Here is a 27,425-nt window from a genome sequence, read left to right as displayed (position 1 = left end):
TGTTTCTACTCTCTGTGTGGGGATGTCCACAAGCTGATGTGGTCAATGCTGTGACAGCAAACAGACAGGATGACTGCACAGTGGCCTTCAAAGAGAGAATTCCCCTCAACCTTGACCACTCATTAAAAGCACATGACCATGACCACATTACATGCAAACAGACACACTATCCATGTATTACTTCATTTTTGTGTCTTCTTGTTTTTAGGTAAGGCAAGGCAAATTTATTTGTATAGCACATAACATGTACAAGACAATTCAAAGTGCTTTACATAAAACATAAAAACAGCAAGGTGCAGGGGAAGAAAAAAATACAAGTGCATTAGACAAACAAAGATTTAAAAAGATAAAATTGATTACATAAACACAGCAAGAAAAAGCTCAGATAAAGAAATAAAGTTAAGATTCCAGCGTAAAAGAACCAAAAGCAGATCTGGACTTCTAAATAAAAATTAGTGAAATGCATTTTTATACTTTTTTTTCCTTTTGCCTGTCATAATCATAACTGCAGACACACCCATAAGAAGTCACTCATAAATACCATGACATGGAGACAAAAGTGAGCATTTTATTGTCTTCCACTGCCTTGAATTATAACACACTCTCTACATTTGTAATAAAATTGTTTTACTTTGAGGGAATGACTGTTACTGCATCGTCTCAACTCAACACCCACTCGTTGTTGAATAGTGACAAAGAAATTTTTATGGTAATTAAGGTAGTCTCAGCAATGCTTTGTTTTCAGCTTCTGAGTTGAGCTGTGGGTGCAGTTGCCCAAGTCTCACTCATCCTCTGCCTACAGGCAAGGGATCCCGCACTTGCTGCCGGGCGGCTAACCACAGACCTTTATGATGCTGTAATTGTTCTGTTATGGGTAGTGTAGACAAACTGGAGCTAGGATGTTAGGTTCTGGAGTCATGCCCACTTGAGAGAAGTAGAACACAAGACTGTAAATTGACTGTGGCTTTTATAAATGTTCCCAAAGGGAGCAGAGAAACCAGTCTGGCTGAGGCGTGCTGCAGCAACTTTTCTATTTCAAGGTGCCAGGCACTGGCAGGAGAGACTCAAAGTTTTGTTCTTTGGAATTCATGTTATCACGACACACAATTACTGGATGAAGTTGTGTGTTTAGTTTCATTTGAGTCTACTGGGTAATAAATTTTGCTAGTTACGTTACTCAATACAGACCTTTACAAGATTTGTTTAAAGTACAACTTCTAGACTTTATAAGAATATGTGTAACTTGCTCAAAAGGGATGTCTATGCACCGTGCCAGAAAAGCAATATGAGTCTGGACTGACTCAGCTGCTGGAGAATTCCAACTTATTCCATTAAGGGAGCTTTCTTTCCAGTCCAGTGTCTTGGCTTTATGAAAAGAACTCACACAGCTTTCAAACTCACGTCTAAGAGTTCATGATGAAAACAATGTCTTATGTACACAGTTATGATTAGTCTGGATATCAAAACAGAAGGTTTTATGGTATATGTCACATGGCAATTATTAAGTGATGTACTGCAACTCACAGACCAAAGCCTGAGTGGAAAGAATTGTCACATGTGATCTGATTTGTATGGCTCCCCTAATGGCTAAATGTTTCCCATCACATCATTATCCATTCAAACACAAAGACAGAACAAGCATTCATTTTAAATGTCTCCTTCTAACTTATAATTACAGTGATGAACAGGCACTTAAAAAGAGAAGAAAGCTTTAAAAATATGAAAGAAATGCATATGCAAAAAACCAACATTGGGCTGACAAAGTGTTGGAGATTAAAGGAATGAGTGCAAGTGCAGAGTGAGGGGAGGGAATTGGAGAAAGAGTGTATGAAAAATGGCAAATAGGGACCAATGAAAGGAAGACAGTATGTGAATGATATAGAGAGGGGAAAGGAGAGGAAGAAGATGAGGGGATGGCGTTCCATCACTCCTGGAGATAGAGTGGCTGATTACTGTTGCCTTGCCAATGCTGAGCTGCTGAGAAACTGGTCATTGATGGATAACTCGTTTGCAGGCTGGTGTTTATTTTGTCATTAATTTGCATATTTGTATGTATTTGAGGGGCAGTTGGCTTCTGCTAGTAAGGATCTGTCCCCATCTTGATATGATGAATTTGGCTGTCTGACAAAATGGACAGCTTAGTGACAGGGACATCCAGCAGACACTCCGCTACCATGACGGATGGGCTCATGCTAACACACTGGCCGATTACAGATGAAATCCTGCTGCACCTTGACCTGTGGAGGAGGGGCTAGACTGGGTCTGCAGCCAAAACCATAATCATATCTTTACAGATGTACTTTTTTAAAAGCATTCCTTGAGTCATTACCATCACACCCAGGACTATATTAGACCCATTATTATTCATTCTCCCTGTTTTTAAATGAAATTCTTAACTTCATACTCCTGGAATTATTGCATGCAATACATCAGGGCTACTCAATTCTGTCCTACAAGGGCCGCAATCCAGCAGTTTTTCCATGTATCCCTGCACCAACACACCTGAGTCAAATTAGGTGGCTCTAACAGCCAATCAGGTTCTACACAATAACTCATTCATTTGACTCAGGTGTGTTGGTACAGGAATACATGGAAAACCTGCTGGATTGCGGCCCTCGTAGGACCGAATTGAGTAGCCCTGCAATACATAGTGTTTAAAGAAAAGATTCACTCTAAAATTTAACCTCAGATGTTGTTATTACTCTTTGGAAAATGTCTGATGTCCAGATCTTGGTGACTTTTAGCTGTTTATGGCAATGCATATAATCCAACTTTCAGATTTAATGGAGAGCAGCTTTTACTGTGGTTTTAGAAAGTTTTAAGTCAACATGCCTCTTAATAAAGATCTACTGAAGGCTGCTGATGTGGACAAATTACTTTATTTGTCAGTCAAAAAAATAACTTTAGATCTGGGGCATAAAAGTAAATGTTTTGCATACTACTCACAAAAAATTAGGGGCACTCAACTTTTACTTGAAATATACAGAAAATGTAAAATGTTGACACTACACTGATATTATATAATGAATGTAGGACCTTTAAGTAGAATCATGCACTTAGTAATTCCTTCATTCAAAACTATTTATTGACACAAAAGCTAACAACAATGGTGGGTATACCACAACATAAAATGACAGTGTGTCAATAACTTGCCCTGCATTAAGTGTCATCAAATATGAAAAGGATGACGAAGAAGACTGTTTACATACAAGCTATCATGGAAGCAGAACATTCACTGATCCATTCATGGTTCAGACACTTGCTTTTTGTTTTTGTTTATGCAGCATCTTGTTAGAGAACAGCGTATTGTCCAATATATACTTAAACATTGAATAGTTGTACATGTGCATTCAAAAGTTTAGAGAACGTCAAATCAAGTTCAACTTTACAGTTCTTTCATCATACAAAAAGCTGTATATCCCTTACTTTTTGTGAGTAGTGTGTGATGAATTTTCAAATAGCATTTTCATCTTCCTTGAACCTGCTCCTAAAAATTTGCAAGTATTTTCCACACCAAAATTTAAACTTGAGAAGCCAGAAGCTCTTAGAAACACACACTCGCTTGGAAAATGTTGGTGGTCAGATCTTGTGCAATGTGTAGAGAGATGCTTCAGATTCCAAAAGCTGATAGATGTTATTAAACCTACATCTGTCCATCCAACCACAAAATTGCAGAGTGGTGCATGGTGAATATCTTATGTAAGGTTTCCACTGACCCATCATATTTAACAGTTTTGGTAAAAGGCCCAAACATTACCGAGTTAAAAGGACTCGGTAGTTATAGAAACATATATATATATATATATATATATATAAATCAGTCATGCATGGTTGTTACCGCTTCCAATTATGCATTCAGATCTAGATTTCTATAGTGTCATCCATCTCAAAGCTGAAGGTTATCTGTCGTCACCCTCTTGCCACCAAGCTAGATTTAATGTCAGGCAAAATGTCACACTATGAGAGATGGCAGCTCATCATGTCAGTATTTACAGAGACACGCTCACAGGTGTGTTTCCTATTGAACAAAGCCTTGTTTTGAAATATTCTGTGTTTTCTAAAACAGTCCCAGATGAGCCCAAGTGTGCTTCCACACACCCCCTCCCAATCAGTAAGATAAGGAGATGAACTGAAGAGATACTGTGTATGGGAAGATGGAGGATAAAGAGGAACGATATAGAGAAAAGATGGTGCAGAGAGCAAAGAAAGGGTTAGAAAACGGGCTCCCATGGGGAGAGAAGCTGTCAGTCCCTAGGAGACATCAAACGCACAGCAGCTCTGTGATCAGCCTGCACCCTGGCTCTCTGCTGACAGCTCCCTGACTGTGCCGCTTAAACTCCTTCGTACACGCACATAGATACACACATATACTCTTTCCTGTGACCATAAGAGCTCTCACACTCACTGCTTTATCCATTCATACCCCAACACATTCAAATTCCACTGACATACACATACTCATGCTGACTCTCATACATAGGATGCAAACCTGTGACACATTGCCTCTGAAATCCATCCTCATAATAACCTTGAACATTGCCAAAGTTCTCCTGTCGCAACCCTGTCAAGCACACTGCACAGTCCCCAAACTGTTGCTGTTGAACTGTGGGCCAAACAGTGGCAAGGTGATGCCCGCAGCCATTCTGATGGTTAATGATGATGATGACTTATCTAAGCCATTACTCCTTCTCTGCTAAGGGATGAAGCACCAAAGGCAGATCCTTCCTGATGATGAATTCATTAGCACAGAAGATGAAATGAGTTGTCAGGGGCAGGGTTATGTATGGGAGGTGATTTGTGTTCTCTGCAGCACAGTGTTAGATCAGCCCTAAGATCGGCTGGGTCGGCTTGTCATAAATTTCCCTGCTTTGCTGGCACAGGATTTCCCCAGCCCTCTTGCCCAGACTGAGCCGCTGTTCTGTCCCTTCCGTTGCTTAGCACCCCCTTCCCAAGGCCTGCAGGCTGCTAACAGGTGGCTAAACATTTGTGCTCTCAGAGTCCAGAGGACTGCTCTGGTAATTATGCAGTGCAAGTCTAAAGTAGATTCTATCTATGCACAGAGCCTCCTTGGAGACATAAAGCATGCCAGCCTTCAAAGAATTTCAAAGTACAGCATAATTTATTATTTATTTAAGGTAGATCTACAGCAGTGGCTACAAGTCCCAGCCATACGTCCTCTTAGTGTAGCTCTTGTGTTTCACATCTAATGGTGCAGTTGATCTTCAGGGGCACAGGCTGCTGGGATTTTACTGGTGAAAAAGAGTTCTCTTAAAAAGCAGAATCCTTGCTTTGAATTCCTGGGGTTTCACTAGGTGCGCTAATATTCATATGTGTAGTGCAGTGTTCAGTCAGTGGCAACTACTTGTGTGTCAATGCATGCGTGTTCTTTCTTCCTTTGCGTGTAACCACACATGTATTTGTATGCACATGCTGAGCTTTTCCCTTTCTTTGCTGTATTTGTTTGCATCTAAATATGTGGTAAAAGGGTTCAGAATAACTGAAAAAGCAGAAACAGTGGAAGGCAGGAGCTGGACTCACTGTGATAGAGATTTCAAAGCAGTGTGTGAACTGTTGGGCAGTTTTATTTTTATTTATTTTTTATCCTGCAGGAGAGAACAGCAGGCGTAGGTTGTTTCTCCCATGTGTGGTCTCTCTTGAGAAGAGAAATGTTATTTTCTACCATGCAGAGAGGGTGGTTATGTGCCAGAGAGAATGAGAGAGAAATAAAGATAGAAGAAAGACAGTGAAAGCTTGACTCAAACGCTGCTTAGATTGACACATTTCTGTAAATGCCAGTGGGTTTGCATCATTTCAACACAGAGGCAAACTGACTTTGAAATCTATCTTTGTTGTTTTGTGATGTAAAACTCCTCAAATTCCATACCTCCACATGCACCTTGCATGTGCATGGTTATTTGTGGTTTGGTGTGGAAACTGAGAGAGTGTGATTTTACAAAGTCTTTTCCACAAAGTGCATCCCAACTGAGCTGCACTCTTAGGTCTATTCATTTTTAAAGTTCCCTCACAAAGACTATTAGAAACTGTGGAAGTGCTCCTTCTGGCTCTGAGCCAAGGAAGCATAGTGTTTTGAAGTGTTTTCTCCCTCTGGAGCCCTGACTGGACCTCCCTTTAAAAGCCTTAGTGATGAACGGGAACGCTCTGCTGCCTGGCCCATTTTTTGTATGATATCTGCAAGTCATGTGTAAGCAACTCACCCAGATCCCCTCTGACCCATATTTTGGCAGAGAAAGTAGTTGCTGACCTTCTCTTTGTTTTGCCCTCCTTACGAGAGCCAGTCTGTTGCTGTGTTTGTTCACTGCCTCCCAGCACTACTCTGTCAGACCAGACTCAGCTCCAATCTCCTCCATAAACACATTTACATACACACACATACTTAATATACCCACGCTTCAGAGGCATCATGCAATGCTTTCCCAAGGCATTCCACTGGCTCCTCACCTGTCCCCCCAGGTCTTTATCTCTCATACTCAACATGTGTGTCAGGACAGGGCCTGCAAGGCCTCGGCATCTTCAGTTTGTTTGTTTGTTACATTGACGGGTGGCAAGTAGGGTCGCGGGTGGAAGAAATTAGCACAAGTCAAATCAGATTAATTAATCCCCAACTCAAACTATTAGCTGAGGAGTCGTTTTGAATTAAAAATCAAATTAGCCTTGGCGCCTGCCGGTAAAGCTGTGGTGTGTGCCTGCCAAGCTACAATGACACACACCCACAGGAGGCAGCTGCTCATGGGCTTTGCTCATGGATGTAAAAATGGATGGCGAGTTGGTGGAAGAAACTGTTGCTCAGGGAATAGATGAGGGGGGGGGGGGGGGTTGGTTAGCATTAGTGACTTGGCCACCCAATGTGGGAAGATTCTCCTGGGGCATAAAGCTGGCTTCCCTCTGATGGTTGGCACTCCACAGGCCTCACACCACTTGTACTCATTGGCTTAGCTTTGTCATTAGCATTAGGCCTTTCAGCAGAACTTCACCTTGATGGTTTACACAACACACACACACACACACACACGCATGTCTTGAGCCAGACAGGCGCTCCTCTTCAGGGACTTCATCAGGCCTCTGAAGAGTGCAGCCTAGAGAGATAAAAGTTAAATATTCCAATAAGCTTTACACAAGTTTAAAACACCCACTAACTCCACAGGTTAGTCAAACTTTACTGGAAGAAAAAAATTAAAGGAGAAATGAGCATAGCTTAAAGAAGAGCATATCCATTTTCTTTTGTGCAGATTTGGATCGTTCTCTTTGAAATTGCAAGACATGACAAAGCTGTAGCAGAGGACTGAATTTTCAGATCACTACGCCTTCCAGATTTTATGCAATGCAAGGCTTCCCCATACAGTAGCACTTTTATAGTGTTACATCCAGGACCTATGTGCCTTTGCTACACATTGGGGTCCCGTGTTTTTAAGTAAGTTGGTAGAATGGTATGGTTGAAATTGCTGTGCTGGTGATTTATCAGCAAGGGAGGCTGAAATTATTCCCTAACATGGCTGAAATGGTCTTTGTGTAGGTGAAAGCCAGCACTAAAGAGCATGCTGCTGTAAGAACCAATGCTGCTGTCAGATAGTTGATTCTGTGTTTCTGACTTGTGTCCACTGATTTGTCAGTAAGTTCCCTCTGCTTGGTTTACGTAAAATTACCAAAGGGAAGCAGCAGTAGCTGAACAGGGTGTGTTTTGGAACTAGCTGGTTTTATTTGAAAACAGTTTGACCAAATGGATCAGAAACAGAAGGGGAAAATGAAGTGAAGGGCCATGGGTTGGGAAATGAATCGCATTCATCTGTGTGGAGGAACTTAACTCTGCTCGAACCAATCTGGTACCCCAAAGTTTTTTTGTTTTTTTTTTGTGCTGTGATAAGGTGCAACACCAGTAAAAAAAGACTGCTTGTTTCTAAAATATTTCTATTAGTTGATATGGATCTTTTTTGTATTGATGTATTCTGTATTATGTATCCAGGCATTTAGTGATAAAATGATTGTTTCAAGTCCATTTACTCAAAAGTCAGTGTCAACTATAAAAATCTGAGGGTGTTCTGCCACATCTGGGACCTTGACCTTAGCAGTAATTGCTGTGCACCCCATGAGTTGTGGAGTGTGGTTTATGTGGACTGCACAGCAATGGCTTGATGAGAATTTCTTCTTTGTGCCCATGGACCATCACACATGGGAATCTGGTACCTGGAGAATTTGCAGCTTGACTGCATGGTCCAGTAATTAGCAACAGCACCTCATAGCAATTAAGCTCTTGGTTCAAACCTCAGCTGGGCTCTTTTATGTCTGGTGTTAGCATGTTGTTCCCATGCATGTGTGGGTTCTCTACAGTACATGAGCCTAACATGTACTCCTCCTTGTACATGTTTGCTGAATTGGTGATTCTCTGTACACCCTAGTTGTGAGTGTGTGTGGTTGGTTCTTCATGTGAAAGGACGCAACCCATTCAGCATGAACCCAGCATCTCGCCTTATAGCAGCTAGAATTGGCTCCGGCCCCCTGTGACACTGAATTGGATAAAGCAGGTATACAAACATGGTGTTTCTTTTGGAGCCATTCCTAGGCAGGTTTGGCAGGCCCATTGCTCTCCTGCTACAGGCTATTGTTGCCATATGGGAGGAGGACTGGTCTATAGAAATGTTATGTAGTTGGCAAAGTAACCCCCACTTTAAATGCCAGGATGCAAGTTTTCACAGCAGAATATAGCATTGTCACAACATTGTAAAAATTTGTTCTAAAATCATTAAAAAAAAGCTTTTCAATACCTTCAACGTACTTAAAAAGTGTATGTTCTAGGACATCACTTATAAACGGAGGAATGAATTATTGAATTAATGAATAAACAATTGATTTTTTTAAATAAGCGTGTTTGAGACAATATAAATGTACATTTTGAGATTGATCGTAGGTCTGTGCAAAGTAGCAGATGTCTCATTTATCATACAGAGTAAAGGTCCAAAACACACACCACTTGACTGTTTCACAACAACATTCATTTCAATTATGGCACCTTAGTTTTGGATGGGATGGTGAATTTTGCAAGTGTTCCTGTACCTCATTTGTTATTCATGCTTGTATATTTTGTAGATTAGAGAAAGGAAGCAGTACATGCAAAATAGACAGTTTAGTTTAGTTTAGTTTAGTTTAGTTTAGTTTTAGTTTAGTTCTCAGGTTCTTTACCAGACTTATGCAGTAGAATATATTCCTCTGGACAGACATCTCTGATGTTCTTTCTGGAATCTACTGGAGCCACTCTTACAGTTAGACTTAGACTTAGACTTGACTTTATTGTCATTATACAAGTGCGATACACAAGTACAACAAAATGTCTTCCAGTATAACCCGTCTGATCAGGCAGACTGAGGCAGCAGCAGCAGGGGCGGCGTACCTATTAACAGATCTTTTCCGTTTCCCCTTTCAGCCCTTGTTAGCTGGTAAACTGGTAAAGTGTTTCAAGCATGTTCTGTAGATCTGATCACATAGATTTAATCTATGTATAGATGGTATTACTTAAAGAAAGAACTATTAACTGAATGAACTGTGTGTGCATGGGGTCATTAATCTTTCTACTATTTTATTCTACAGTCATTTAACAGATGCTTTTCTCCAGAGCGATTTACATGTAAGAGTAAGACCAACACAAGCAAGAAATCTTTACATGAAGATATGAAAACAAAGTCTCCCAAACACACTTGTTTGCATCTTTATCTACATACACAAACAGCTCAGCAGACTTCCAGGTGTCATTTAGTGGCAGTTTAATTCTCTTTTGTTAGTGGAGTGAATCTTCTCTCATTTTCCGACAGAGTCTCTTATTCCCTTTCCCTCTGGCCACTGGCATCATTCACCACCCATATTAACACACAGCTTCCTCCTGGAACCATGTGCCAGACCCCTGCCATCACCACTATGTTGCCAACCCGTCTCCATGGTAGTGTGATTGGCAGGTGCTGAGATCGGTCCTTATTTCAGCCAATGGCAGATCAGAGTAGTGTTGTCATGCACTATGAGTCCCTGCCGTGGCCCAGCAGACCAGCTGAGGATGGTACTGCAAAGAAGGGGTAAATGCAGCTCAGTGGAGGGACACAACAACACACTTTGCATGAGATCATTCAGCAGCACAAAGTGTATGGGGTCCCTATTCAGGCTGTCAGAACTGTTGTGATGTATCATTTATGTCACTATTGTGTGGCCTTTTCTTGAAGCATGTTGACGGAGCCATTATTCTGAATTATGACAGATTCCCATACATTCACTGGCTTTTAATAACGCATGTTAATGCTCCAGTAGGTTTATGAAAGGTATTAAGAATTACAGCATGAGTTATGACCTTCTAATGGGCTTGTATTCCAGATTATTTAGGATAGTATGCATTTGATCTCTGAACCAGAGGGAGAATAATGGCTGGTTAGAGGACTATTATTTGTCTAGGTGTGTACATTCACTAACGTACACAACAGCCTTGGGACAAAAGAAGTGCTTCATAAACATTAATCTCTCCTTCTTAATTGAGAACTACTTTTTTTCTTCTAAATAAAAAAGTATGTAGTAATAACCCACAAATATGAAATCTCTGAACAAAAATCTGAATATATAATCTCTTTATGACACACAATACATTGTGGAGTTTTCATTATTCCAAGCAAACTGCCTTGTAAACACTTACATTTTATTTGTACTCGCTGTTTCATGTGTATATGGGGACATATTTTAGTGTGTTGACTAAATTCTGCATACTTTCTGCTGCTACAATCAAGTTGTTTATGAATTTATTAGCAGGGTTGCTTGTGTAAAGTTATGCAGACTGACTTTCCATAATTTACATTTGGTTGAAAGCAACAAATTAAAAAATATTTCAGATTAATTTTTCATTTTTCCTCCAAGCAATGATGATTTTTCCGAGGTACTTTCCTGTCGTTTTCCAGGAGACAATAAAGATTTGTTGTGAAATTATCTTGAAATTATCTTTAAAATCATTTTGCATGCATGGATATAGTCCAACCAAACAGACGGGCCACTCAAACTAATAGGTTCCCATTGCTCCTCAAGCCAGATGCAGCTGAAGGACAGTTGTCAAATGAGTACAAACTACAGAAGCTATTTGCTGCTGACCAGATGTCAAATGGTGTGGATGGGTTTGGTAAATGGGCACATCAGATTGAATGCCACCTTTGGAATTTTTGCAGCATTGCCATAAAACTGAACTGCCAGTTAGAGGAGCTCCTACTTGTCCTATGGTGTTAACTTACTGCCAGACTGAGCCACAGAATGCCCATCTGCTCTATCGGGGAGAATTTTCACTCCATCGATTTGACTTGTTTAGAGCTTGGCTATGGAAAGCTTATTAAGTAACTTGCAAAGTAAGATATTAAAAGGTTTTAAACAGGTAAAAAAAATTAAAAGAATATATTTGCAGACACTGAAAAAAATCTTGCAGTCACCTACTAACTTGCTTCAAAGTTTGGCCCATCCCAACCTCTGGAAAAATGGTATAACTTTTTTTTATGAATACTGATAACAGAGACGCCAGTAAAGAAACAAACCAAAACAACAACAAACCCCTTGTCAAAGGTAATGTGAACGAAAGCGAGACAGACCAGTTAGAATGGGAAAATGTCTTTGTTACAGGGGACATTGCTACCCTGATTATAAAGGAATAAGAGGCAGTCTACTTCCCAGTTCTCTTTTATTGGACACTTTAAAATTTCCTCCAATTACCATCAGAGATTGATGTCAGAGTGACACTGTGACAACCAACATATGACCCTTAAAATCCAGACACACCCATTTCCTTCATTTCTGTGTATCTCCTGGGTTTGTGTGTGGGCATGTATGTGTGTGGGGTTCATATTTATGATACAAGCTTTGCCCAGTCATACCGTGGGAGTTAGCAGGTCATCTTCCCTTCCCATTAATCACTGCCGACAGCTCATAAGTGCCCAATCTGCATGTGAAAGATCTGCATGTGTTTGCATGTGTGAGCGTGCATGTATTTGCATGTGTGTATTTGACTATGGTTAGATCCCCTGTGGCTGCTTATTGAATTAGAAGTGGCCTCTGCTGATGGTTAACTAAAATGCAGCATGAATGCATCACTGGTGGCAATTGTACTGCAGCTACAACGTCTGTTATTGGCAACTCATTAGTCGAGTTTTGCATTCAGTTCGTTGTGTGATAGCAGGTCCTGACATGGGTAGCAAATGTTTCCACAAAAATCTAAAAGCATTCTGTTGATTTTCAAAAATATAGACGAGGTTAAATGTACAATAGTTTTCATTATTATAGCATCAAACAACTTTTCCCATGTACAAATTTAGTAAAGTAATAGTAACTTACCAGAAAAATAATGTTTCTCTTATCCTGTTACTGTAATCTGGGATTCTCTGTTGTATGTAGTAGCAGCCAGGCTGGCATGTTTGTGAGTCCTTCTGCTAAAAATATTCACTCAACAATAGGTGTTAGGACCAGAGTCGACACAGCTCTGGCTTTTCTGAGACACAGGGCTCTTCAAGTGGCTTGAAGTCCTGTAAGTTAAGTTTTAATTTCATTGCTTCAGACTGTTTTTGACCATACATTTTAGATTGTTTTACTTCATAGATAAATTATCAGTAAAGTTCTGTGCTTTTGATTAACATGACTGAATCAAGAGTGATAAGAGATGAGCAAAGCACAAAATACTGACAAAAAAACAAACACTTGTCAGTATAAGCACATGTTGTACTCTCACTAAACCTAAAACTTGAAGGTTAACTGAATGAAAGGCAGAGCAACTTTTGCACTTAGTGTGACCCAGCGGCTGAATGACAGACTGTAGGAAGGGCTTTGCTACATATTTTAATTTCACGGTGACAAAACAGCCTATCTTTCTATTTCTCTGCCTGTTCCCTTGACAGAACCAGGAATGTTGGAGCTTTTCTCTCTGTCCAGGTTCACTAAAGCTTGTTGCTTTACTGGAACATTTGGGATTTGGATCACATTGAATAATACTGATTTTTTTCTTCCTCTCTCCACACCCAGACATGAAAGGAATACGGGATTGTTATTTGCATTTTTATGCCTGAGTGTATTTTTCAAGTGGGAATAGAAATTCAGTGAGCAGTGTCAAGTCCCAGTGCTGCTGTGTCCTGGAGTGCATCAGGCAGCCTTTTCATCTTCACCCTAGCCCATCTGCTTTCTGCTTTCCTTTAACCATACCTTTGGCTTTTTACCCCTCTATAACTCTTCTTCTGTTTTTTTTTTTTTATTAATTTTTTTAATTATTATTTATTTATTTATTAGCCTGTTCTGCCCAGCATCAGAATGACAGCAGAATGATGACCGTGTTGTGCCGTACAAATTTGCTTTGCCAAAAGGAGCCTTTTTGATACAAGGCTCCCAGTGTATGTATTCTGCTGTCGCTTGGGTGTGTGGCACGATTTTGGCTGCAACAGCTCGGCAGATTCTGAAACCTTCACTTAGGAAAACTATAAACAAAGCAAACATACATAAAATACATTGAGTATCTCACTAAAAATACATTGTCTCAGTGATATCACGTAACATTACACACGAAAATGTAAAAAACAAAATAAGTTAGCTGATGCTTATGGAAAATACAATTGACAAGCTAGCTGTTAGCATGCACAAATGGAAGGATTAAGACAAATTTGTCCAAGAAATGTTTACCTCATCAGTATTCTCTGTGTTCAATTACAAATTGACTAGAATACTTACGGGCAAATATTTTCTGGTTATAAAGGAGAACATGAAAAACATCTTCTTAACTTCCATATTCTGTCTGAACTTATGGAAAGACTGAAGGGACAAAACATTGTTTTACTGCAAGATATCTCACCACTACAGGGCTGCTCAACCACTTTTGATAACAAAATGTCACTGTATAGTAATGATGTTTCTTCATTTTTTTGGCAACGGAACAGTTTGGCTGAATAATGAAGTTGACACTAACATCATTGTGTACATGTTTGTCAATATCAGGACATTCAGATTGACTTCTGAAAAAATATAACAGAGAGTTTGTAATTATCTGACTGGTTTATGTCACTGATGAAGAAAGTAGCAATGTGCAGTGATAAAGAAAAATGAGGATGCAACACATAGTGATGCATTGCTGAATTGAACTGAATCATTGAATCGAATTGTAGACAAGCTCATTGTAATCTAATTGTGAGACCAGTGAAGAAGCACAGCTCTATTAGTTGGACACTTGTGGTAACGGAAAAGCATGAAGCGGAAAGTTGTCACTGCAACATTTCTGAACGGATAACTTTAACATCTGATCGAGGTGGTGAGAAAGTATGAAAATGAATACAACATGTGCTATATAAAGACACGGACACCGATGCATGCACAACTGCCAAGGACCAAGTTTCTCATTAAGTATGTAATCACTGGGTCAATTGTTTGTTGCACATATACAAACAGACACCTTCACATTTTGCTGCTGCACCATGCATGTGATAGCTTTAACCTCACACACAGCCTCCACGAAAGAACAATTATCTGGTAGGCAAATTAGAATTAAGTAGAAGTTAAGTTGGAGTCACATGCTTCCATAGCAAAACCACTAAGATGTCCACATCCCTCACCTGGCTGTAGTTACCGTTGTGTATGTACTTCCTGTAAGGTTTCTTCTTTTGTTTTTTCTGCATTGAGGACTTGTCACTTTCTCACTAATAGACTTATATACTTATATCGCGCTTTTCCAGTTAGTTTGACCATTCAAAGCGCTTTACGCTATACATCACATTCACCCATTCACACACACACTCATATCCTGATAGGCACATCGGGAGGCAACTTGGGGTTAAGTGTCTTGCCCAAGGACACTTCGACATGTAGTCAGGGAAAGCCTGGAATCGATCCACCGACGGTTGGAAGACGACTGCGCTTCCTCTGGAGCTATAAGTACCCCTAGCGATGCCTGATGCTTAGGATGGAAACTGCAGCTAGTCTAGCGTGCCTTGAAAGCTGGTAAAATGACTATTGAAGTGATCATAATAGGATGTTCAGGTGTCTGCTGCTGATTGTTTAAAGAATAACTATTAAATAGTACAACGATTACTCAACAGAAGACATCAGAACATTTTTCATTAGTTTTTTTTTTTTTGTTTTTTTTTTTTTTTGTTTGTTTTGCTGTTCCTCATAACACTTTCTCCTTTTTCCATCACCTCTGCATGGGTTTCTGCTCAGTTTCATCACCTCTGTTCTTTCTGTTTTCCAGTTTGTTTTTATAGTGCCTTTCAGAGCTACGCTTGTATAATGCATATCTGCAGGAATTCTCAAATGGTGTCATGGAAATGTAGTGAGAAATATTAATGGAGCTTCTTCTCCTTTCTGCCACAAAATTATACAATACGTGCCAAAGTGGTTGGCTTGATTGTTATAACGGAAGCAGTAAATATGTAAGTTAACTTTTTGGGAAACGCCACTTGTGTGTGTCAGAGGAGGGATAAAAAGACAAAAAAAAACATATACAAATGTTAACATATTTTTCTTTGAATGTTACCTTGGCTCAGCACAGATTGAGTTGATATAGTTATTTAAATAAGCAGGAACAACACATGGAGCTTGCTGTTAGAAGATTGAACCAGCTGGGGTTATCTAAAGCGTTCACCAGCAAAGAAAAGTTTTGTCTAGAAAATCATGAAATGAAAAATCATTTTATCACTGACTGATATTTTGATAATGATTACATATTGTAAGCATCTAGCAAGAAGAAATTGCCAACAATTTAGCCCTCGTAATTTATAAATGGTGACAAAGATTAAAAACAAATATAAAACTCTTTTATTAAATAAAGAAAAATGTGGATATTAATGAATAATTTTACAGCAGCACTACATAACTTTCCAACCTCATAACCTCGTGCCTCTGACTGGTTTTGATGGCTCACTGACATTTATTATGCACACTCATGAAGCCATCATTGCTGTGTAGTGTCCCAAGGCTGAGAAACCACACTTTTTTCCCCATCCATCACATGACATCTCTATTTTGCTTCATGGCACATGCCAGCATCTAAGGCCATTTTGAATGTGCACCGTGGCTGATTAAGCAAAGAAATGCAATTGGACTTTATCCAAGAAAACTAAAAAAAGAAAAAGAGAAAGTGGCAGAGCAAGAGATAAGATAAGAGGCAACATGGCACTGACTTTTACTGGCTGAAGAGAGTTTAGAGAAGAGACGAAGAGAGTTTAGAGAAGAGACAAGATGCAAGATGGATTGCCAAATTAGCCTTCACTAGCCTTTCATATTGTGGAGCCTTCACTCCACAATATGAAAATCTGTGAAAGTACAATAGTATTGCTTTAAGACAAGGATCTCAAACTGAAACTGTCCTGCAGGCTTTAAGTGTTTCCATTCTTCAACACACCATTCTCAAGTTAAAAGTGTCCAACAGCTTCGTGTGAAGTTCTACACAATGATCCAGTTTCAGTCAGGTGTGGTAAAATAGTGAAATATATAAACCTGCAGGACTTAAGAACCAGAGTTTGAGATCCCTTCTGTAAGAGGAACATGATGTGGAAAAATGTGTGTACTTCTTGATCATATACAGTATATTTCTGAGGTAAGTTTCACTTCATTTTACTTAAATAATAAAGAACGATTTTTAGCATCTGACTGTTAGTTTTTATTATTCATGAGTTGAGCACAAAGTTTTAGATCCTGAAATTGTGGATGAAGCATAGCATCATTTTCTTCAACAGACAAAGGCCTGTTACTCTGACAATGTTTTAGCATTTGTCGCAATGAACCCTAGAGATGAAACTGCTGTAAATAAAGATTATTTGATATAAGCATCTGTGTGGCATATGCACAAAATAGCACACTTTGTGTGTGTGTCTGTGTGTTTTTTTTTTTTTTTTTTTCAATGTTTACTTCAGTGATCATTCAGCTGCTGCCACTTATCCTTGTATGAATGTTTATATGTTTGGTTGTGCCTAGGATAAATCGTAGCCATTATGCAGAAAGGTTGTAGACAAGGTGATTGGAGCACAGGCACTATTAGTGGGTGATTACATCCCATTCTGTTATTGCAAACCAGCACCTCATTAGCATGGTTAAAGGCTTCTTTTCTCGACACCTCATAAATCTGACCCATGGGACCACACACCGCATGTGCATATGTGAAAATACCACAAACAATGTAGCCTTGGTGATTTTTCACTTCAATTTTCAGTCAAAGGATTTGATGTTTCTATACTCCATGAAAATAATGCACAATTCCTGTATTAAAGAAGACCTTCATTCAATGACTGGTGCTTAATGTAAAAGCAAGCTTGTTTACCCAATAGCAATGATCACTAGGCTTGTTTGTATCCTGGCACACAAACAACCATCAATTTAAAGCAATGACACAAATGAACACAAGTACAAATACACACACTTTCAAATACAGCTGGCTTAGTCAAACGGAAACCACATGCAGAAACATTGTGCATATTTATAGATGTAATCTGGGAGGTCAGATTTATTACGGTGAAAAGTGGGTGGAATTATTTCTTTTAAATAATTGCTTTTTAGGCACACACACACACACTGGGACAAACACTGCATGTGAGTTGTACATTCCTTATTCTGAAATATTAAATATATTCATTTTTAAAGTTTCAGTGTTATTAATCACTTGAGATCATATTTTCAGTGAAGAGCATTTTTATTAAGAAGGGGGGGGACACACGATATCTGAAACAGTTCCCTGGCTCACTGTGTTTGCTCTGTCTGCACTGGACCACAGTATGTTGATTTACGGTTGTAGATTTGTGACAAATACTTATCTGTTCGAGAAATGCATACCCTGATTGTACTCATGCTTGTGATAGTCATTGCACAGCTTGGATGCCTCTTTACTGACACAACAAAGTCATTTACAGGTACAGTAAATTATTAAATGGTTCTGGATGTTTGGAGTGACTATGGGTCCGGTGATGTCCTGCCCTTGCCCTCTGGGATATAAAGGAAAAATTGTGACATGATGTCATTCCAAAGATACAACCACACAGGTGCTCGTTAATAAAAGCAGTGTTATGAAATGTCAGCTCACATGAAGTAAAGATGGAGAGCATTGAGAAAACCATATAGTATTAAAGAAAGAAAGACACAAAGAACAGAGGAGAGGGAGGATGGACGTCAGTAAATGAGAAATGAGAAAGTAAACTAAAGTATGCTTATAAAGTACCAGAATGGCATTATATTAAACAAGGTGAGAAAAAACTTTAATCTTATATGTAAACCCTGTCTGACTCAGTATTATTGTACTATTTTGATTTTATACGTGTGGGTTGTTCTGACTGTGCTAAAAATCGTCTTTGCTAAGGCACATTTTTTTGTTTTATCCTGAATTTTATACTATTTTATTTCATGGTAAAATGGTGTAAATTGGCTTGAACACACATCATTTAGGTCATATTGGCAAGCCATCACAGTGAATTTAATCAATTTTATGTGCTTTGGTAACACCAGCACTTAAGGCATATGCATATAGCTGTGAAATATTTCTAGACATTACCCACGGGAGCTGCAAGTGAAAACCCAATCTTACAATTTTGTGTTTGTTTGTGTTTTTTTTTTTTGTTTTGTTTTGTTTTTTTTTTTTTTCTTTTTTTTTTTTTTTTTGAAAGACCAGCTGGAAAACAGTACGTCTATAGAAGCCCATGGCTTGAATCTTTAAACCACATGTGAGTTTTTGTAATTGCTTGTCTTGGGGTGTGGTTTCCTGACAGTATAGATCATGAATGTTTAATGGGAGGCCCCTGACAGTACACTGACCTCTTATATATATATATATATATATATATATATATATATATGAAGGTGCAAGCAATATACTGTAAAATGTTGACTTTGTTAGTAATGTCTTTGCCGGTATAATAAAGCTAACAGCATTAAACTCTCTCTCATTAATCTCTCAGATGTTCTTTTTAAACTTTTACTTATTATCTCCCTCTCTGTTCTGCAGGTGTGATGCCAAATCGTCAGTTTGCAGGAACCCAATTTGTCTGCAGCGTGGTGGCGTCTCACGTCAGTCCCCAGCCCTCCAACAGCTTTAGTTTTGTCTGGATCGCCCCACCACCCGGCACTGGCTGCGTCAATTTCCTGTAAGTCATATGTGCGTGCATGTAAGTTGTGCAGGACAGTAAAGAGCAAAGTAAAAAGAGCAAGAAAGAAAAACTGCAGCTTGATGGCCTTGTGATACTGGCTGCAACCTTTTAAAGCTGCCACGTGTCTACCCCAGACATAGAAGTCATAAACTTATCTAGTAATGTTGTTCCATATTGAACCAGAAAGCTTAAGAGAGGCTTATCAGCTGACATCATGGGCGGTGTTCTCCCCGTCTAAGCCCAGGAGAGGATGTCTAAGGTCCATCCTGTCATCCAGAGGTTAAACTGGGAACAGACTTAGTGTGTGTGTTTATATCATAATTGCCTTGCTCAACATGGCCTGTAGGTGTGAATGTGAGTGTGTTTAGCCTGTTGAGAATTAAAGGAAATGTCTCCATCCTCTCGTTCAGTGCTTCATCCTCTCACTGGAAAATGTGTGAGCGATTGGTCAGATCCACCCTTCCCCCGAGGGTGGGTGTGATAAAGATATATACACATTCTGAACAAGACAGAATGTTTTTCCTTTTTTGATATGATATTATATAGAGACAATAGTAAGACACTGTGTTGTTTCCACAATAATAGACATTTAGAAGAGTAAATAGCTTTTCAAGGCATTTTAAAAAAAAAACTACAATAGTGTAAAAATGGATGATTTTGTAGTTTTTTTTTCTTCTTCTTTTTCTGCTGTGCTTCTCAAAATTTTACTCTTTGTTAGAAATATAATGAGATCAAGCTTCATGTGTTTGAAGCCAGCACTCATCTTTTTTTTTCTGGCTCTTTCTTCATCAGTTTCTCCATCTCACACTGCTGAAAACACCATGTAACTTAGCTGTCTTTCCTTCTACTTATCTTGGCTAGAGATTTACAGCTACAAGCTGATAGTCAGTCAAAATGCAATTGGCCACTATTGGTGAGGACCAGTGGCGGTGGACAAGGGAGGCTTGGTGTAGCTCTACCGTATACAAAGTCAGCAACACAGCTCCACAATACATAAGGTTTTGAGAAATTTACCTTTTGTGAATTTATTAATGATATTTCATACTCTTATTCATGAGGAATGGTTAAATGTTATTAAAAACAAACAAAACTTGTAAACAAAACTAGCTGCGTTTACATGGTGTAATATTGATCCAATCGAACGTCCAATCAGAATCAAAATGTGTCATGTAAACCGATCAGCCTTGATCAGAAAGATTTTTCAATACGATCAAGATGGGAGGATTTAAACCTTTTCACGATCAGATCAGCAGGAAAAAATAACCACGTACACGTTCATTCCGATCGTTTTGTGATGTGTGTTGTCTCAGCGCATGCTTGAACCACACGGGGGTTACGCGATGTAATGAGTTTCAGGCAAGACTTAAAAAATGGCTGCTGTAAAACAGAACAGGACTGTGGCGGCTAAAACATTTTTATTAGAAATTGAAAGAGTTGAGGATTATTGAGCATTTTGACAGTCAAAAGGCTCAAAATAAAAAACGAAAATACTTCTGAAATAGTGGGTATTGCGCATTGGAAAAGCATTGTGATCATATTAACTCTGTGGAGCGTCATGGCTCGGTGAGTAGGGTGGTCGCCCTATAGCCCAAGGTGGCCCAGAGAGCTCATGTCGAAGTGTCCCTGCGCAAGACACCAAACCCCTAATTGCTCCTGATGGGTCGTAGTTGAGCGCCTTGCATGGCAGCTTCCGCCATCAGTGTGTGAATGTGACGTACTTGTAGAGGATGGCTTTGGGTAAAAGCGCTATATAAGTATAGGCCATATACCATTTACCAAATCTGTCCATCATGTAAATACAAGGATCACTTTATCTAGCGTCCATGTAAGCATGCCAGCTGGAATGTCTGATCAGATTGATTTGAAAATTATATGAACTAAATATTTCTCTCATGTAATCTTTCAAAACTTTGAAGAAGTTGCAAATTAAATGTGATTGTTTTATAAAGCCATGACAAAATTATACATTTTGGCAGTACATACAAACATCCCTTAATGAATTCTTGGGAGGACACAAAAGTCTTTCAGGCAGACTTTTATGGACAGAAAGAGACAGAAATAAATTCAGCAGGGAGATTTTGCTGAAGTGGAGCTGCCAGTTAGACAATATCCACTTCAGCAAACAGATTTACTGGCTTTTTTTGTCTGCCAGCAAACACATTTACTGTTGAGTGTGTGTCAGCTTACAAGGATTGTGTTTTTCCTTAGTATTTGTGTTTGTGTACATGTGTTTGTTGTGTGTAAGTGTAAAACCACAGAGCTGTAGTGTGCCAGTGCTTATGACAGTGGCGGTGGCAGGAGGCCACAATTGTATGACAATAAGGGCCCCTGAGGCTGACCTTATCAAAGTCAGCCAGTCACGCTCTAGCTGGTTGAGGAGTGCTCCTCACAAAAAGCATATAGACACTTATGCAAACATGCTCACTGGGCCCTGTTGCAGTTCACAACTCACATCTCCATCATTTCAGTTCAGTTCAGCTTTACTTGTATAGTACCATTTCACAACAATTTAATCTCAGAGCACTTTACTGACAAATCAGTTCAAGCCAATTCATAATAAATAATAGTCTGATAAAGGAAAACCAACAGATTGCATCGAATCTTGACTTCAATCCAATCCCTCATTCTGAGCATGCAAGGGGCGACAGTGGAGAGGAACAACTCCCTTTTAACAAGAAGGAAAAACCTCCGACAGAACCCGGCTCACGGACGGCAGCCATCTTCCTCGACCAGCTGGGGTGGAGAGGACAGGAAAGAGAGACCAACAGACAATGCACCTTTTAGCCATGAAGACCTGCTGAGAGAAGAGAAATATGGTCATGATGCCAGTACTGTCATTTGCTTATACATGGAAGATGAGGAGCAAAGAGATGAAAAGGAAGTGCTCAGTGCATCATGGAACATCTTTTAGCAGTGTAAACCTATGCCAGCATAACTAAGGGATGTCTAACCACCCTTATCTATAAGATTTATCAAAAAGGAAGGTTTTAAGGCTGATCTTAAATATAGAGAGGGTGTCTGCCTCCTGAACCCAAACTGAGAGCTGGTACCATAAGAGAGGGGCCTGATAGCCTAAGGCTCTGCCTCCTATTGTACTCTTAGAGACTCTGGGAACCACAAGTAAACCTGCAGTCTGAACTTTGAAAAACACATTAAGGGAATCACAAAATCAGCCTACTATCACCTTAAGAATACATCAAGGGTTAAAGATGTGATGTCTTAGTAGGACCTGGAAAAACTAGTCCATGCTTTCATCTTTAGTCGGCTTGATTATTGTAACAGTGTTTTAAAAATGATTTAGACATTTGCAGTTTATTCAGAACTTTGCTGCTCGTGTCTTCACTAAGACCAAGAAAGTGGATCATATCAGCCCAACTCTGAGATCTTTACACTGGCTGCCTGTTCATCAGAGTATAGACTTTAAAGTTCTGTTTCTGGTCTGTAAAGCTCTGAATAGTTTAGGACCAAAATACATCAGTGACCTCTTGACCTAGTATGAACCTACCAGACCCCTCAGGTCACCTGGTTCCAGTATCTTATCAGTTCCCAGAGTCAGAGGCTAACATGGAGAAGCTGCATTCAGTTTATCATCTATGCTCAACATGTCTGGAAGAAACTCCCAGAAAGCCTCAGATCAGCTAAAACACTCTAATTAATTAATTAGATCTAATCTAATTAATTTCTATGCAAGTTAAAGACCCACCTGTTCTCTGCTGCGTTTCAGTAGTTTTTATTTTTAAAAGTCCAAATCTGCATCTGTTTCTTTTAAACTTTAATTTTTAAACTTGATGTTTTAATATTGTTTTTATCCAATGTTCTTTCTTTTTCCCTTTTCTTTTGTTTTTATTGTTAAATTATGCTTCTTGTTTTCTGTAAAGCACTTTAAACCACCCTGTTGTTGAATTGTGCTACATAAATAAACTTGCCTTGCCTCTGTTGGTAACATATGGAACTATGAGATATTTGATATAGATTGGAGCCTGGTCATTTAGATGCTAAAACTGGAGAACTGGAGAAATATGACCTCTTCTACTAGTTATCATCAGATCCCTCGCTGCAGCATTTTGGACTTTTCAGGGCATATTTGGGAAAGCCCATTAATAATGATTTGCAGTAGTCCAATCTTGAAGTAACAGAAGCATGAAAAAGTTTTTCTGCATCACTCTGAGATAAGATGCCCCTGATTTTTGCAATATTACATGCGAGGAAGAAATAGAAATCTGTTTTAAATGCGAGCCAAAGGACAATTCCTGGTCAAAAATAACTCCAAAGTTTCCTCGCTGTAGTAGTGGAAGCCAAATTAATGCCTAGACCATTTTGCCCTAATTTTTTCCAGGTCCAAAGACAACAAACTCAGTCTTGTCTGAATTTAGAAGAGGAAAAGTCTGAGTCATCCAGGTCTTTATGTCCTTAAGGCATCGTTGAAATCTAACAAAGTGATTGGTTTCATCAGGCTTTATGGATAAGTAGATCTGAGTATCATCTGCATAGCAATGAAAGTTTATGCCATGCTGTCTAATGATATTACCTATGGGAAGCATTTATAATGTGAAAGGTTTTGGTCCAAGTACAGAACCCTGAGAACCTCCATGACTTACTCTGATGCATGAGGAAGACTCATCATTTACATTAACAAACTGAAATATATCAGATAAATTTGACTTAAACCAACCGAAAGCAGTTTCTTTAATCCCAATAAGATGTTCAAGCCTCTGTAACAGAATGTTGTGATCAGTTTCAGCACTGAGCTCTAACAAGTACAGCGAGGAGTCCTTTATCTGTGGTAATGAGAAGATCATTGGTAACTTTCACCAGTGCTGTCTCTGTGCTATGATGAGCTCTAAATCCCGACTGAAATGATTCAAACAGATTGTTTCTGCTCAAACGGGCACATAGTTATGTTGAAACTATTTTCTCTAGAATTTTAGACATAAAGAGAGCTGTACAGGACTGAAACGGTGCAAACATCATCTTCCTGAGAACTTCTCTCAGAGTTTAGTGGAGGAATTCAACAGGAATGGGCTTTCTTATCTAAGCTGAGCCCATCTTGAGGTTAAAATTTGGTTGTGAAACTGTGTCTCTTTTCTGTCACCTTTAGTTTACCATCTTGGTTTGTATGAATAGGCATTTCCGAAAAATGTGGCTTTGACACAAATTCTCCAATCCTAAGTCAAAGTCATAAAAATTCTGGTGTAACTGAAACACACCTGTATTGACTGTGCAAAATGTGAATAATGCACCTTCTTGCCATGGCACTCCTGTTCTGATTGATACAAGGACTTTTTTCCTCCAAGTGTTGTCCATGGGTGTTTAATTTAAGGGCACAGACGTCCTCTGTCCTTCAGAGGACTGGAGCCAGTCTGCTGCTACATTAATATACGTCCTCTGAGCAGTTTTATGGGCAATATTGTAGGAGTGTCCCTGGTAACACATCACTTGGAGGAGTGTGATAGAGTGTGGTGACGTGGGCATCCAGAAGAACTCATTTTCTGGATGGCTGTAAATTGCCACCTAAAGAGAAGGAGAGGCCTTGGAGTAGAGAAGGAGAAGAGGAAGCCGAGGATTTGGGTGACACATACACATTACACATTCAGACATGGACAAAAGTCACAGCAACCTTACACCTCACTAAAAAAATGCATTGTTTTTCCTGAAAGTGTTGGCATGACCCAGACGAAATGATTGATACTCTTTAGAAATTGTGATAAATAAATGAAATGTACATTTTCAGCTGTTCATTATCTTTAGCCACTGTCAAGTGTCTTTAAGTGCATGAAACTGCACATAAATAAATGCTAAGCAATTATTACTGAGTAATTATACAAGAGAACCACCATTAAGCAGCCCACTTAGACTAAAACCAAATTTCCTAAATCTATTAAAAAGTTTAATTCCTGTTTGGCTGTTACCATCCTTCACGGACACTTGGAGGAAAAAATTGTCTCATTGGGTTGTTTTAGTGTGACAGGTCATTAAAATCTAGCAGTAGTATAAAAACACATTTGCATGGATGAGAGAATGGTGGCTGAAAATCTCCAGCTATTGAAAAAGTGTACAGTAGGTTGTAGAAGAAATTTCCTTATTCTTGATTATTCCTTAATCATCTTTTTATTATTCACTTCATTAATCTTCATTACATTTCTTACACATTTTTCATTATAATCACTATAGTCTTTAACCATTTTTATCCATCTTTATGCATTATCTTTTTCTGGGGATATAAGTATGAATTTATCAGAGTACTAGTGATGCCTTGAGAGACTCTGACTATTGACTGGGAGCAGTGTAGGAGAAACTGGGTTGTATGAAGACAGGACATTTACAGGATAAGACCAGTTGTTATGAGAAAGAAGCAAACTGTCTTATCTGGTCATTTTGGCTCCCCTAACAACAACAACTTTCCTTTGTTTTTTGCTCTTCAGAGCCTCCTTCGACCACTTGCGAGTCAGATGTGATGCTGTCCTTGTACAAGTCTTTAGTTTTCTTTTCTATAACATACTTTGTTAAACTTCACTCATCCAGACTCTTGGTAATTAATTTTTCTACCACAAGGTCAAAAGTAAAACTTTGATGGGCACAAAATGCAAATAAAGTAGCCCATTAGTAACTGCATAAAACAACATAGGGCCCGATTTATGTTCATCTTAGATTAGACAGTTCACACCACTACATAATATATTGAAAGCTTTGCTGTACTCAGCAGAGGTGATAATGTTTAATAACTTCTTGTAGTGAAAGTGAAGAATCACTGATATGTTGCTTCCTCACTTTCACTTTTCCTTTGTTTCATTTACACCCTGGAGGCAGATAGCGTAGATGTGTGTCTTTCAGCAATGTGCCACAAAAGGTAGCTTGTAAGAAACAAATACAGCAGGCATAGTGTCGCGTGTAACTCTGGAAATTGTGTATTTTCTATGAGTGTACATATGCATGCTCACATACAGCCCTGCCTGAACATATCCTTATGTGTCAGTGTATGTGCATAGATTTGGCAGTAACTTCCTGTGGGATTCGGACAGATTGCTTCAATTATTGCATGTGAGCCCTCTTTCCAAAGTGTTTCCCTGAGGAGGAGGATGTCTGCAAATTTAATGGCCCACTATTCTTCACTGTCTTGAAAATGTTGTGTTTACATGCATATGTGAATAAATTCATTTGTATGAAAACGTGTATGTCTTTGCATTTGTTACCTGTTGTTCGTATATGGAGTTTTGACAGTTGGATAATTTTTGGGAAGAGAAATGTAATTACTCAAAGAGAAAGATTCCATGTATCCTCTGGTATATTGTAAACATTGCCTTTGCAGCTGTAATAGAAAACCAGTTTTTTCTTTGTTTAAATAATCTGTGTTTTTATGTTTCTCATATTGCCACTTGTTACAGTAGCCAGGTGTTTGTGAACATGAATTTTCCGAAGCATTTGCATATTGTTTGTATTCAGCTGTTCAATGTAATGTAATATTTTAGAGCTCAACTATCTTAGCCATGTGCTATAATAAAAATGGTCATAGCACTTTTATATAGTGAACTACAGATGTATTGCTGCTTATTTGCATGTTGCTAAACATTTATGCTCTTGAGAAAATGTTCAGGTGAATTCATTAATTTGTGTAATTTAGCAACTCAGTCACAAAATGATGTGGCCAGATGTCTTTGACTTGTAATTATATCATGTCATTGATTTTAGCATAACCAGTTATAACCAGCTAAGAGGTCAGAGTTCAAACATCAAACTCAGAGCTGACCTGTCTCACACAGCTCCTAATTTCTCCTGGTATTAATCCACTTCATTGATTTGTTACTGTTTAAGTCAATCAGTTTGAACATCATTTTAGTGGTTAATGAGGTTTCTTCTTCTTTATTGAAGTGTAACTACATCCCCTATTTTTTGCATAACTCCACCCACTGCCATATTTAAAAAAATGCCAGAAACAGCAAGGGTTGGGGGGGGGGGGGGGTTAGATCAGTGGGTGGAAACTGGGCGGGTCAGGAAATGATAGAATGATAGGCAACAGCTCAGCAGCCACTAGGTAGATGGAAAGCGAGATTCACAAAGCAGCTACGCCACATAGCTGTCTTTGAGGTGGAAGACTATTCGCCTCCTGAATCTCCTCAATTACACATGAACAATGTGGTCCTGAAACATGTCAGTCTGAGGCGTTAGTGCTGTTACGCTGGCCTGTCAGCAGCTCCAACAGCTCTGGTAAGCTGTGGAGACTCGTGGCAGGTTTTGGCAGCTGCAGGAAGTGCTGCTGTAAGTTGCTGCTGCTACATTTGAGCTGCTGTTTGTCACCAGATGAGGATCAACAGG

The 27,425-nt window shown here is 39.2% G+C and overlaps 1 protein-coding gene across 4 annotated transcripts in view; it reads left to right on the top strand.

Annotated features, from left to right (window-relative positions):
* reln (reelin) overlaps nucleotides 1–27,425 on the top strand; it is a 114,730-nt gene that overhangs the window by 34,501 nt on the left and 52,804 nt on the right. For all 4 annotated transcript variants that reach the window (XM_041996338.1, XM_041996335.1, XM_041996339.1 and 1 more), the window contains exon 3: nucleotides 18,974–19,112. In XM_041996338.1, the coding sequence (XP_041852272.1) occupies nucleotides 18,974–19,112 (139 nt within the window). The remainder of the gene's footprint in view (nucleotides 1–18,973; nucleotides 19,113–27,425) is intronic.

This window comes from Melanotaenia boesemani, chromosome 10 (genome assembly GCF_017639745.1).
Source record: "Melanotaenia boesemani isolate fMelBoe1 chromosome 10, fMelBoe1.pri, whole genome shotgun sequence".
NCBI classification, from domain to species: domain Eukaryota; kingdom Metazoa; phylum Chordata; class Actinopteri; order Atheriniformes; family Melanotaeniidae; genus Melanotaenia; species Melanotaenia boesemani.
Note: the sequence above shows the minus strand (reverse complement) of the source record. Positions and strands in the feature narration are given on the sequence as shown.